Here is a 13,479-nt window from a genome sequence, read left to right as displayed (position 1 = left end):
TGTACTTTTCCTTGCGGAAAGGCAAAGCTCTTTACACCACGCAGTCTAGTAAAGTATGTACATAGATATTGTTGAGCCTAGTCTTTTTGATATTTTTTAAACTTTTATAATATCCTTAATAACTGTTATAATCATATTATACTTACTCTGTTACTGTGTAAACAGAATAGACTTTTCCTTATTAAACTATGATTTATGGTTTTGTCTTTTTTTTTGTCTTTTTCTTTTTTTGTCATTCCATACTTGCAAAACGAGATGGATAGTGTGAAAATTTGTATACTGTGTCGGGATTATCAAATATTATACTGCCCAAATTAATCAAAAACCACAACATTACTTACCGAATCAATGTGAATAATATAAAACTTTAAATTTATGTTCACACAATTAGTCAAATAGCGAAATGTGAGCGACACACCGTTGTAAATTAATATTCAAAGAGGACTGCATTTGCGTCCGCCATCTTGAATGTTTGACAACCAACTTAATGATGTGCAGCGTCTTCACCGCACATCTAGTACGCTAGTACACAGATATCGTTGTTTTACTCAATGAACATTGGCCAATAGCAACATTTCCAATGTGATGCAGCTCTTTATTCTAATCCGCATAAAGCAGAATTTACGGTTAATTCTTTATTCCATTTTTATAATAATAAAAAAAGTTGCGATTTCTGTTAATCACTGTTTACTTTATCTACTTTCACAGTTTAATGACGTACGTACTTTGTTTGGGGATAATGCCGCCAATATTAATATAATCTTTGTCCTGCAGGAACGTGCGGTTAGGGCAATTTACAATCTGAGCCCCAAAGTGGCTTTGAGAGACAAGTTGAAAGAAATCAACATTCTTACAGTAGCCTCACAGAATATTTATGAAAATGTAATTTAGGTATGTTAAGAAGAATAGGAATTTTTGATGAAAAATAGTGACAAACATAATATTAATACGAGGAATAGACATAAACTGGCTGTTCTTGATAGTCATCTTCACAAAGTCATAAAATAATAACATTCAGGTCGATATTCAAAATTTGCCATTCAGAAGAAAATTTGCCATAACGATATTGTAATTAATATCTCGGGAATTAAAAAAAACTCGAAACCTAGTCTTTATATCCAAGCCATAATAACGGTTTTAATGACAAGAATTAAATAAAAAATGAAATTTTCTTTAAGTGTAGACATTTATTAGCTATAATAAGAAATTGGATATTATAACCAACCACTGTGTTACCCAAGAGATTATTCGTATGTATTAGTATGATACGTAAGTGATAAATGGTTTCGCATATGAAATCGCGGGCACAGTTAGTTTAGTTTCAATGTGCGCTAATAATGTTATTACAGTTTCATAACACTATACAATATATTTTCTGATCTGGCGAAAAAAGACACTTGTTACCATTGTGTACGGATACGTATTTAAGTTATGGGAAAAATATTAAATAAGCTAAATATGGAAAAATTTAATTTTCACCTCAGCAGCTCGAACAAGGCTATTTTGCTGTGTGAAATCAGTGAGCAAAATCTTATTTTGCTCACTCCGTGAGAAAAAGTAGCTTTTTGCTTTTTAAGTGGAGACTTGTCATTTAATGCGAAGGGGTCTAATACAAATTCGACATATTTCAAAATCAGTCGCTCCGTCCCTTTCACTTCATTACAAGAAAAAGGAAAAAGAAAATTATGGTTTACTCGTACTTCGATATTTAAGCTACATAGTAGACCCCCACAAAATGGCTGAACGAGTGCACGTTCGGAAACTCGTCAATTCATCTAAAAGATAAATTATGTGAGAAATACAAATACGATTTTATACTATGATAATTTAGTTTTTACAATTTTCATTAAAAATAAAGCAAGTGTTGCAATAAAAATATGCTAAATTTATAACGTCAATTAAAGATAACAATATTTACAATGTGTGATTTCAATGAATACAAGCGAGAACGTTCCGGAACGCAATAAATAAAAGCGCGCTTTCTTTTTTTTTTAATTCAAAATTTCTTATTTGCTTGCGATAGGTACTTCTTTGATAGTTAATTGGATACCTACCTACGTAATAAAATAGAAAATATGAGCGATTCCAGTGAAGACGACAATTTTTTAACTCCTCCAGAGTTAGTTGAAACTGTTAAAAATGCTGAACTAAGTTTCTTGCCTAGTAAATCTCGTGAAAAGTACCTGAAAGTCTACGAACATTTTGACAAATGGAGGCACGAAAAGGGCGCAGGAAACACTATGTCGGAAACTGTGCTTCTGTCTTATTTCATTGAAATGTCGCATACAAAACAGCCGTCAACGATGTGGAGTACATATTCGATGTTGAAAGCTACATTACAAACTAAAAATAACGTCCATATAAACACTTACGCAAAGCTGATTGCGTTTTTGAAAAGATCGGCCGTCGGCCACAAATCAAAAAAATCGAAAGTTTTCACGGCTGCTAATATTGAAAAATTTCTTAATGAAGCTCCAGATTGCACTTTCCTAGCCGCAAAAGTAAGTATTGAATATTATTACTGTTGTCGTAGCGTTATATTTTAATTGTTAATACAATTTGGACTTTGGTAGTTATGTTATCAATTTCTATCAACATAATTATACTTACCTACTTAAATGTGTTGTTTTGGCGACTTGTATTGGAACTTTATGGTTAAAAATAACGCTACATATTATGAGAAATCCACGTTTAAGACTGCTCTAAAAGACACAATACTTATTGACGTTTTATTTATGTTTCAGGTCATCCTTATCATTGGAATAAACGGAGCATGCCGCTCCAACGAGTTATTGAATCTAACTCCTAATGCCATTGAACAACATTCCAGCGACCTTCTTTTGATTAACCTGCCAAATACGAAAACAAATATAGACAGGTCGTTCGTCGTCCGTGAGGAATACGCACACGTTGTCCAGAAATATAAAGCATTGCGCCCTCCCAATACGATCACAGACCGCTTTTTCATACAATATCGTAATGGAAAATGTACGCGGCAACCGATGGGTATTAATAAAATAGGAGCGACTGCACGAGAAATCACAACATTTTTAGATTTGAAAGAGCCGCAGCTATACACTGGCCACTGCTTCAGGCGAACATCAGCCACTCTTTTGGCAGATGGAGGAGCTGACCTCACAACGTTGAAGCGCCATGGCGGTTGGAGATCAAATACAGTGGCTGAAGGATATATCGAAGATTCAATAGAAAATAAATCAAAAATCTGTAAGCGTATTATAGATTCGATAAACCTAAAACAGACTTCGCATTCTTGGGCACAACCTAGCACCTCCAGTGATGCGAATCATACCCAAACCCGCCCAGAATCACCAACTTTTACGGTGCGGGAAGGGTCACAATCCAGCTCAACTCATAATGAAACCTCGACCACTACTCAAGTAGCAAACACTACGACGATTACTGTTCCAAATAAAACAGTAACTTTTAATCTACAGAATTGTACAAACTTCACGTTCCACTTTTAATTTTTTGTAAATTCTGTATTTTTGTAAATATACAATGATGCATTTGCTTTCATGACGTGTTTTTATTACTTGTCCCTTTAGTATATATATATGTTCTCGCTGCTGAGGTGAAAAGTTGTATGTATCACGCGAGAGCAAAGTTATTTTGCAGCTCGTATTTTTGAGTCCCTCGCTTCGCTCAAGATCCTAATTCTGAATCACTCGCTACACTCGTGATTCAACTATAGAATCTTTCGCTTGCTCAGGACTCAAAAACAGCACTCGCACCAAAAAACGACTTTGCTCTCTTGTTGAACAAATAACTATTTTTCATATTTACTTCATTTCATACCTGCGATATTTTTTTTTAATTTAAACAAGGTCGAGGCGAAAAATATTTTTTAATACTTTTCAATATGGCCATCATATATGATTTATTTTATTGCTCGGGAGGAATTCGCTTCTACGAACACTAAAGTAAAAAAGCGCAGTGGCGTCCGCCTCATGATTGCGCGGTAGTCCCAAGTCCGTCTCAGGTCGTATAATATTTATAAATTACCATAGTACTAAATTGTTCAATTGCACCCATATCAATTAAAGAATTGTTAAAGGACGTTTATAATACGTCCACCGCGTGAAACGGGATCCACGCGCGGGTTGTCTCACGATGAACTGGTTCGTTCAACAAATCAAAGCAAGCACCAGTTCAAGTAGACACGCGCCACCGAACGATTTCGGTGACTATGTCGGGACAACTTGAAGGTGATTCCCACTTTACTCAGAGGCTGCCTTTTGGAATGGAAATCGAACGGTGGGAGGAATTGTTATTAACTTATAATAACCGTGAGTGGTAAAATACATAAGATTAAGTAGACATATTTAAGTATACACACTTAAGTAAAAAAGCATCTGTTTAGCTTCGTCCGCGTAGAGGGGTACAAAAGATAAAGTCTAGACGTGGTAGAGGCACGTAAAGATGTAAAGTGCAGGTTCATAAAAAATTTAACGCGACGTGCGAACTAAGAGCTTGCATCTCCGAGTTTCCGGCCTTAGAGCTAGGATAGTCTATAACTTGCTCGTGCCTAAAGGGCCACGCGATGGGTATGTGAGGGGCAGGAGGAATGAAAAATATGACAAACCAGCAAAAACGGACAGTTGAATACGCCCGTTAGCATTGTAGTAAATATTGCAGGTATTAATGGCTTAGCTAAACATAGTATCGAACGATGTGAGGCCAGGCCTTTTGTTCAGGAGCGGAATAATTTACATAATACGTGTCGTAACTCGTCTACATGTGTGTTAAGTAGAGACTATGGCTTTGTATTTCGACGCTTCTCACACAAAGCCTTTCTTCCTTAGGATCACCTGAGGTTTTTCATACAGTTTTTTGTTTCGAATACATTTAAAAAAAATTATAGTAAGACGAGCAGACGAGTCACTTGATGGGAGGTGGTCATCATCGCCCATGGACATTTGCAACATCAGATGAGCAGCCTATGCGTTGCCAGCCCTTGAGAGCCCCGTTGATACGCTTTTTGAAGAACTCCATGTAATAGCACAAAGGAAATACATACTTTGTGCTATAAAATTATTTATTTATTTTTGCTCCATATATAACACAATATTTTTAATAGTTGGAGGCAAATGTTCGTTTATTTGTGTATGGTATTCATTGCAGAGCTTCACACCTAAATTGCATTTTTGTGGCTGACAGCTGGAATTTGCGAGACAATTCTTAGCGAGGTTGGATTGTACATTATTAAATTTTTATTAAGTAAGATATGGTATATTTAAGTTTGTTTTTCTCATTTCTTGTGCCCTTCTAATAGGAATGTTTATAATGTAATCACGTTTTTATAATTAAATCTTGAATACAAATGCTGATACGTCTCTTCCGTATTCATTTAATAGTAACTAATTATTTCCAAAATGAATTTGTTTCGATAATTTCTAGGTTAAAATTAACAATTTGGTATAATAAAACCACATACTTCATAAAGGCTTTTATTACAAGAAAGTCATAAAACCATTACGAACCATATTAAAGAGTTCGTCCAGGGAAGTACTGCCACCTTACCTATTTCTGCCGCCAAGCAGTACTGTCGGCATTACTATGATCCGGTTTTGAAGGGTAAGGGTGCTGGTGTAATTACAGGTACATGGGACATGTCAACTTGTCTCAGGGTGACGGGCCCAGCGGCAGTACCCCTTAGGTCTTTGCGAATTAAAGCTCTAACTGCAACTGTTATCAACAGACGTGACGCTACACTTGACTTATTCGTCCCGTCACTTGATATTATAAAAAAAAAGAAATACTGCAATTCTCGCATACTGATCTCTCGCTCTCGCGCAAGTCGCGCCGTATGCTAGCCATACTGAGGTCGGCAAAAGCAAGTACCTATAATTACCCAAACATCTAGGAAAGTAATAGACTTAAAGTGAATAACACCTTTCTCTGAAACACGACAATTGCGTTTTATTCTATAGTTTTAAAGTTGTAAATTGCTACGTATTGCATTTAGAATAAAAGTTTTGTTCTTGAGGGTAAAGAGTAAACAATTGTCTGAATGTTTGCTTTTTATATGTAGTAATAGAAGAATTTCAGATGAAGGTATTTGTTTTTAATTTTAAGATTTACTTACATTATACTGTCAAGAATTTATGGAAAATATTATTTTATGGAAATAACAATAATAATACATAATTAATATAAACAAAAAAGTACTCTAACTTAAAAACAACAACAAAGGAACATATAAGTACTAGGCTCTGCTCTAAAATGTATCCTGCTGTACATAATTTGTAATTGTCTCAAAATATTTACTTCTGAGAAACAACTGTAGGTATTAATTTAAAAAAAATCGTAATGTCCAGAAAATATGCGATACCAATATTTTTAATTTTTCGTAAATTTGGTTATTTTTTACGTTTTAGTAAGTGACTCAATTCATTGTCTGTAACCAAAATTTTTGTTGTGCATTCAAGTCTTTGTGCATTGTATAAACCAAAGAGGCGTATTGCAATAAATTCGAGCTTTTTGTTGCCGATTCCCCGGATAGTAGCCGAAGAGCGGAAATTATGACAAAGTTCAATCTTCTGCCACCCTATGTGTTACACCTGCTGGGCACGCCCATTCCCGATGAATTTCTCCTTTATTAATGAACAACTCAGATAGGTAAATTGTACCTAATGTTGTTCTGCCGGCCTTTCTCCTTGCAACACTCGGCACGTGTAGCCTCTTCAGTATTAACCTTTCTTGTGTAGGGGAGACCGGGACTGGTAATTCCCGGGGTAAGTTGTTCTCACAGCATTAACTTTGTAAGAAAAATATATAGCAATACATGTGAAGCACGTCGGTAAAGCGTCAGGTGATGCGCATTGCCGGCAGCTATTTCAGTTACTCCGGCGACGACGGATGCTTGGCTATGTGCGTGGAGCTGTCAAAACATCACGTAAGTGCATTTTTTCTTGTTTAAATTTTTTCTGTCTGTCTTTATTTATTATGGGCCGATTCACACGTAACTTTTCCAAATTGTAGTGACATTAGTAAGGAATCTTGTTGTTTGAGTACTTTTTAATTGATTCTATTCTTTGCCGGTATGTCAGTCTTCGTATAAAAACGTAATTTGGGGTTATAAGTTCCTCCCTCGACGGGCTGGTTGTTCCTAGGAACAACTTCCCCAATGTATTTGCAATCATACTTAAAATTTTTAAGACCATTTTTCTTTGTTTTAAGGATGCGAAACTACAAAGGGGCTCATGTGAAATATTTAGACAAGATGATAGAGTCACTTATGTGTTTCTCAACTGAGATTCAGATGAAGAAATGAGCGATGAATAATATTACTGATGAATAAGAATATAGTTTTTTTTTAAGTTAGTTGTGCATAATATAAACATTACATACATACAATTATAAAAAAGGTGGTTTTATTTAAGAAAATCCTTGTTATCCTGTGAGTATTTAGGCGGAACAATTTGCCTCAAAGACGGAACAACGCGCCCCAAAGCGGGACTGAAAGTTCCGCTTCGAAATTTGTCAAAAATTTGCCTCTATAAAAAAAACTAGACATTAGTAGAAGTGACTACACTATTACAAAAAGCTATAAACATTTGTTCAATATTTCCACATGTTGACAATCAAATGCTTCATTCTCAGTATAAAACTTCAACTTATTTGAAAATCGGAACATTCACCGTGTACCGTGGACCTAACGTAATTAGCTGTGGCCAGATGCCCTTATATCCTGATACGGATGTCCTATTACTTCAGTATTAACAAAGGCAAAAGATAGGACGCCCGATCTGCAAGACTGTTCAAAAAAAGCTTGTTCACTCTACCAGCAATCGAAGGTCGTTTTCGCTTAATTGTATTCTCCGAAAAAGAGCCCGGAAATCGGTTGTAGGCCGTAAGTAAGCCAGTGGCACTGTTATAGACGGTGTTTCCTCTGACTCGCTGTCTGCCTCCGACCGAGTTTAAGAACTGTTCATCCCTATTGTATTGATGATGTTGTTAGTGCATCGCAAAATACAGGCCGGATGTCCTGACATGCAATACGTCTCATCATGTTGCCCAGTGGTTTTTTTTTGAGACCTAATGTTTGTTTCAGTATGTTGTTGGTGTCTTAATTTGTTCTCGGGTTTTCGACAAAATAAACACTCTTTAGCCGAATAACAAAGTGCCCCATGTTTTTAATGTTAATCGAATCGTGGAGCGATACAACTTCTTTTCAAATTCATAACTTAAGTTGAGTAACCCCAAGAGTGCCAAATCAGTGATGATGAAAACGAAATTGGAAACACATTAAATACATGTCTGACAGACAAATGAAGGTTTAAAACCATAAAAACAACTAATAAATAAAACAAGGTAACTTCTATATTTACGTGCAACATCGGTTTCGCATGTTTGGCAAGTATTTTCAAACCTTCTGGTTTACTACTAGCCAAACATGTATATGTTAGACGGTCAAAAAGGATCGGGACATGTGGCGTGTAAAATTCATGTCCTCGTTTTCTTGTTATAATAGCTGTTGCGTGGAAATTTAAAATCTATAGGTACCTATATAAAATTATCATAGGGTAAGAAGTCAAAATAAATTCATACTTACATAATATTCGTAGATCAAATAAATATATTAAATATAATTTGAATCTAATGTCGTCCTAGCCTGTCTGTACTGTGTCGGTACCTACGAAAAAATCATTCAACGCTTTTTATTCCTGCACCGCATTACGCATCATGATTGAGGCATAACGAACTGAGAGTCTCTTTCACTTTTTAATATTTGAAAGCCGCGTGAAAGAGATGACACTAAGTAGGCGTCGCCGCGCTGCTATACTGTATGAGGATTGTGTTGTTGACAACAAAAATAAAATTAATGGAATATAAAATAGAAATACTCATTTATGGATATAGAATTTCGTGGATTTGGTTAGTGTTTGTTTTTGCGTGATGCTTGAACAAGCAGCACACAAATGTTTTGAATAGTGCGTGTGATCCACGAATTGAAAAAAAAGCAATGAAGTACATTCGCACAAGTATGTAAATACATGTAAATACACATACATATGTATATTTTTACATATTATAATGTAACGTAGGCTTTCCACCTGATCTAGTAGGAATTCAGTCTCTCGATGGAATTTAATGTTCACGTTATTAAAAAACCCCACATTCTTCACGACACGAAACAAAGCAAATGTACCTCATTACCTAAACAACTTAATTACGGGGTACTAGATACTATATACTAGGGCTTTATTCAATGGATGAAATTGCATCCACTCGACAGGCTGTCCAAAATCCTGTCTGCGTTCCCCCTTGATATGGCTATACTAATGAATTGGGCAAGGTAACTGCAAGCCCCTTGGTCTTCAATTCAGTCTGTTAATTTAAATCGCCACCCTCACCCCAATCTCGACCTGAAGTGGACGATATTAAATTTACACGTGTATATGTTAACAACACATCTTCCGATCACGATAATCTTATTAATCTTATTACAGAACATTGTTGAAATTAAAAAAGGAGACCCTAAACATGTATAACGAAAGCAAAACCAAAAGCAACATGAAAAATTCAATTAATTAACCTTTCTCCGTCCTATACATGCTATAGGTTCCGCGGCATAGTTTAATTTTTAAAATATGTTTTCTATTGTCATCGTCAATCGATTATAAGTCCGATTGCTATATTTAAACAAACTATATTTGCTTTGCTCCCTACGTAAACTCTCAGCCAGCGATTGACTTCGTAATAAAGATCCACACATGTGGTAACTGCTCCTATCAAAACTGGAACTGTTCACCTATACAAAGGACAGCGATACTAATTATCTGGGAATTATAATTGACCAAAGGTTGTCGTGGCTATCGCAATGGAGTTGATTTTTAAAACTTCAATGCTCGTATTCGAGAACTTTACTCAATGCTCAAGTCAGGACTTGAGTATGATTTCAAGCACCGGAAATACGACCATAATGGCAGGGACTGGGGGAAGAAATGATATCTTAGCATATTCACGCACTGTCCGAACAACTATTGCCAGTCAACAGTAAAACTCGCAAGCATCTTATGTTTACAACCCCACCAATAAAACGCTACGTGTTGATCCCATGAAACAATATGGTTGTAAGAAGGCGTTAAAGCAATGCTTAAAAGCCTTTGGTATGAAGAAGTGAAAAACATCTTGGAACGCATATCATAATTAGCAACACTACAAATCACTCACACGCGCGCACAAACACACACACGTAAGCACACACACATACAAACTACTGAACATTTGTTGTTGTGTTCTATTTTAAATACCACTCTATCTTAAATAACTAACCCACTGATCTCTTATAAAATCTCAGTTTTAAGCTTAGGCAAGTTGCAAGGCTTTTAGCCAACACAAGCATACATTTGCTTAGTGGGAGAACCTAATCTTTCCTATCCCTCTAACTCTCCTATGGATCAAAAGATTATTATATTATACGTAATCATTAATAAACTGTAGAGTTATTATTTATTATATTAAATCACAGAAATCGTGAACTGTTGCACAGCATAAATAATATTCATACCTACTACTAGACATAAATGAAACGAAGGACACAACAGTTTTTTTCAATTCGTGAATCCAGAGGATCCTCGTGATAAAAGTTATTAATATTCATGAGTCGGTCGGTTATCAGTAATTCCTTACATTTTACAATTACTGGAATATCCATAGAACAACATCTAGTCATTGCAGATCAAACATGCTCAAAATTACAAGTAAATTTTTCGCAAATTACGTACTACTCTAATGTGAATTGGGGACTTTTGTTTTTGAAAGTTTTGCAATCACTCTTTATAAGATACGAGTTTGAGAAAGTAAGGCATCGAAATGTTAAATACTATATAGTGTTGCCTCTGCCATACTGTGGGACCATGTCCATGAATAAAGGTCACAAACCATACACGACCCGCCTGCAAAAGGAACTCGCTCTTCCATGTAACATTAAAAATATCGCTCCTTATGTTAACGATAGACTCGACTGCGACAGTCTATACCAAAGAAACATGTTAACAACACGAAAGCCAAATGATTTCGCAAGGATGTTGTCACAATAAACCTGTCATCACGAGATGTGATTACTGGTGTTTCGCAGTTACCACATCCTATTTTGAAAGAACTTGTCTGTGTAAACCTTCTGTATACTCCTGAAATCGTACACTGATTTTTTAACAAAGCCCTCTACACCAATTCCACAATTTGTGCTGCCTTCTTTGTCCACACATATCCATATTACAATGAGAACAGTTGCTAAAACTGGATAGTTATTCAATTGGCAATGATTATTCAATTGGTAGTGAATATAATACCATAACCTGCTAGTGAGGGATTAAATTTAGCGTGAATTTTCTTTAATAAGGCATTATTCTCGTGACCATTCCATTTTTATATTTGAGTTTCATTAAGATTCTTTACTTTTCAATTCAAATAAATGTAAAAATTTGCATTGTTCAATAAATATTTTTAGTAGGTAATTGAGGCCGTCAATGTACATTGGGAAATGATTACATTTTCCTCAAAGAGCTTTTGCAAGCTCAAGGAGCATGATATTTGGATTGATATAAGGTATTAAAATAGCGAATAGAAAGATAAGTTTGATGCAAGAAATTTTGTGTTACAAGGAAGAAGATGATAAATTTGAATAGAGTAGGTACATATGGACTATATTTGATACAGATTGCTTTTTCATAACTAGCAATAGTGATTTACGTATTGTTCAAAATTTAACTTTTTTTTTGTTTTGCATTTGACGGTACGAACTATTGATGCGCCTGGTGGTAAGCAACACCCCTACCCAGAACAGTTGCAGTACCGCTCAGAGATTTAAATCGCAAAAATCTGAAGGACAATGCCAGTACATTACCCACCATAGATATAGAAATTTTTTCTATGTCTATGTTGCTCACCCGTCACTTATGCAATTCCGTGTGCCTGTAATTTCACCGCACCCTTGCCCTGCAAAATCGAAATGCGTAATACTAACATTACTGAATCGAGTTCTTAGGTTTTCGCGATTGACTCAACCAACAGTCAACCGTGACCATTCGACTTGTAAAGGGCCCGAAACGTCGATGTGTTTGAAAAAACAAATGTACGCGATTTAATTCCGGAAAAATAGTTTCATTAACTCACATTACTGGTTAACGGCAGAAATAAGTATGTGGGCAGTACTTTCCTGAACGAACTCTTCTACACGGAGCTCTACTGTTATTAACACTCTATAGTAGGCGTATAAAATATTCGTGCTCTGTAAACCACATCACAATTTTTTTTATTTCGTAGGTAAGCGAATCACATTTCAAATCGTCACGTTGATTAAACACTAGTCACGCTCGTTCTTGAAGCAGATTCCCCTGAGAAAAATGACTACGAAACTCGCGTTTTGTAAATAGATATTTGTACACATTTAACATTTACAATATTTATTTCAAATATCATAAAGAGTTAAAAGGGTCATTGAAATGTCAATAAATTATGCAAAGTTTACTGTAGTATTAAATCATAAGCAAATTTTGAATATCAACCGTTTCTCATTATGGAAGCGTTGCTTAATTGACAATGTCAAGAACAGCCAGTTAATTTATATTATTCGTGTCAATGTTCTGTTTTTCACTAAATATTTTTCATAAATAAATTACTTCCCTTTTAACATACTTCAATTACATTTTCATAAATGTACCGTAAGGCAAATTTATGAAATATGAATTTATTTAAACTTATCTGAGCCACAGGGGCCCTGATTGCAAATTGTCCCAACAGCGCGTTTTGCAGGACAAATATATTGATAACTATTGATTGGCGGCATTATACTGAGAAAATACCTAAAGTAAATCAATGCAGCAGTTTCGTGTCTTTATTAGTAATGGTTAACCATCCCATTAATTCTGTTATTTATATCCTGTCCCTATCTACCGACCCGAGAGATAGGGTTTTCCGGAGAGACTACTGGCTCGACGGCAAGACCAGGGTACGGCGGGCGTCCGGGCCAAGCCCTCCGCCAGTGATATGCCTCTCTGGCGGACCCGAACTTGGGTAAGAACTCGATGGAGTTTGTGGTTAGCTGCAGAGACGGACATGCTTGTCTGCCCCGGTTTTACTTGTGCCGTGGCGTCTGCCTCGTGAGCAGCTAGCGCGTCTTAGTAGCGGTCTAGTTGAGAGCATGTATGCGAGGAGACGTGCGGGGCACGAGTTGCTCTTTAAGTTGGAAGCTATGTCCGGATATTGTCGCAGGACACTGCGACTGGCATCTCCGGCACTAGCCCGGAGAGCTAGTAGAGGACAAGCTAGATATCCTCCGGTCCCTCCAGCCGCTTAGGTTATTGGGAACTGGAGAGACGTCGTTTATCGGCGTCGGTAGGTGAGCGTGTCTTACAGCTCCGCCACCAATGAGGATATTTCGTTGTCGAATCACAGTCGACGGTTTAGCGGTGGCAACTGCTAGTTGTGCAATGTGCAACGGAAAGTGAGCGT

At 36.3% G+C, this 13,479-nt stretch overlaps 1 protein-coding gene across 1 annotated transcript; it reads left to right on the top strand.

Moving 5' to 3' along the window:
* The first annotated feature begins 1,803 nt into the window (after window positions 1–1,803).
* Window positions 1,804–3,792, top strand: LOC113229357. The gene is made up of 2 exons (XM_026462912.1): window positions 1,804–2,501; window positions 2,745–3,792. Exons 1-2 carry the CDS (start codon window positions 2,076–2,078, stop codon window positions 3,483–3,485), a joined length of 1,167 nt encoding a protein of 388 aa, XP_026318697.1. The 5' UTR covers window positions 1,804–2,075; the 3' UTR covers window positions 3,486–3,792.
* Window positions 3,793–13,479: the final 9,687 nt, after the last annotated feature.

Source organism: Hyposmocoma kahamanoa, unplaced genomic scaffold (assembly GCF_003589595.1).
Source record: "Hyposmocoma kahamanoa isolate Upper Pololo Valley unplaced genomic scaffold, ASM358959v1 55111, whole genome shotgun sequence".
NCBI classification, from domain to species: Eukaryota; Metazoa; Arthropoda; class Insecta; order Lepidoptera; family Cosmopterigidae; genus Hyposmocoma; species Hyposmocoma kahamanoa.
The sequence above is the reverse complement of the archived record's forward strand: the minus strand, read 5'-3'. Positions and strand labels throughout refer to the sequence as shown.

What these genes read in the sequence shown, in the direction of transcription:
- LOC113229357 (XM_026462912.1), top strand. Translation starts at nt 2,076, where the DNA reads ATGAGCGATTCCAGTGAAGACGACAATTTTTTAACTCCTCCAGAGTTA. An exon ending in GCACTTTCCTAGCCGCAAAA is followed by an intron (nt 2,502 to 2,744) that starts GTAAGTATTGAA and finishes TTTATGTTTCAG; the next exon opens with GTCATCCTTATCATTGGAAT.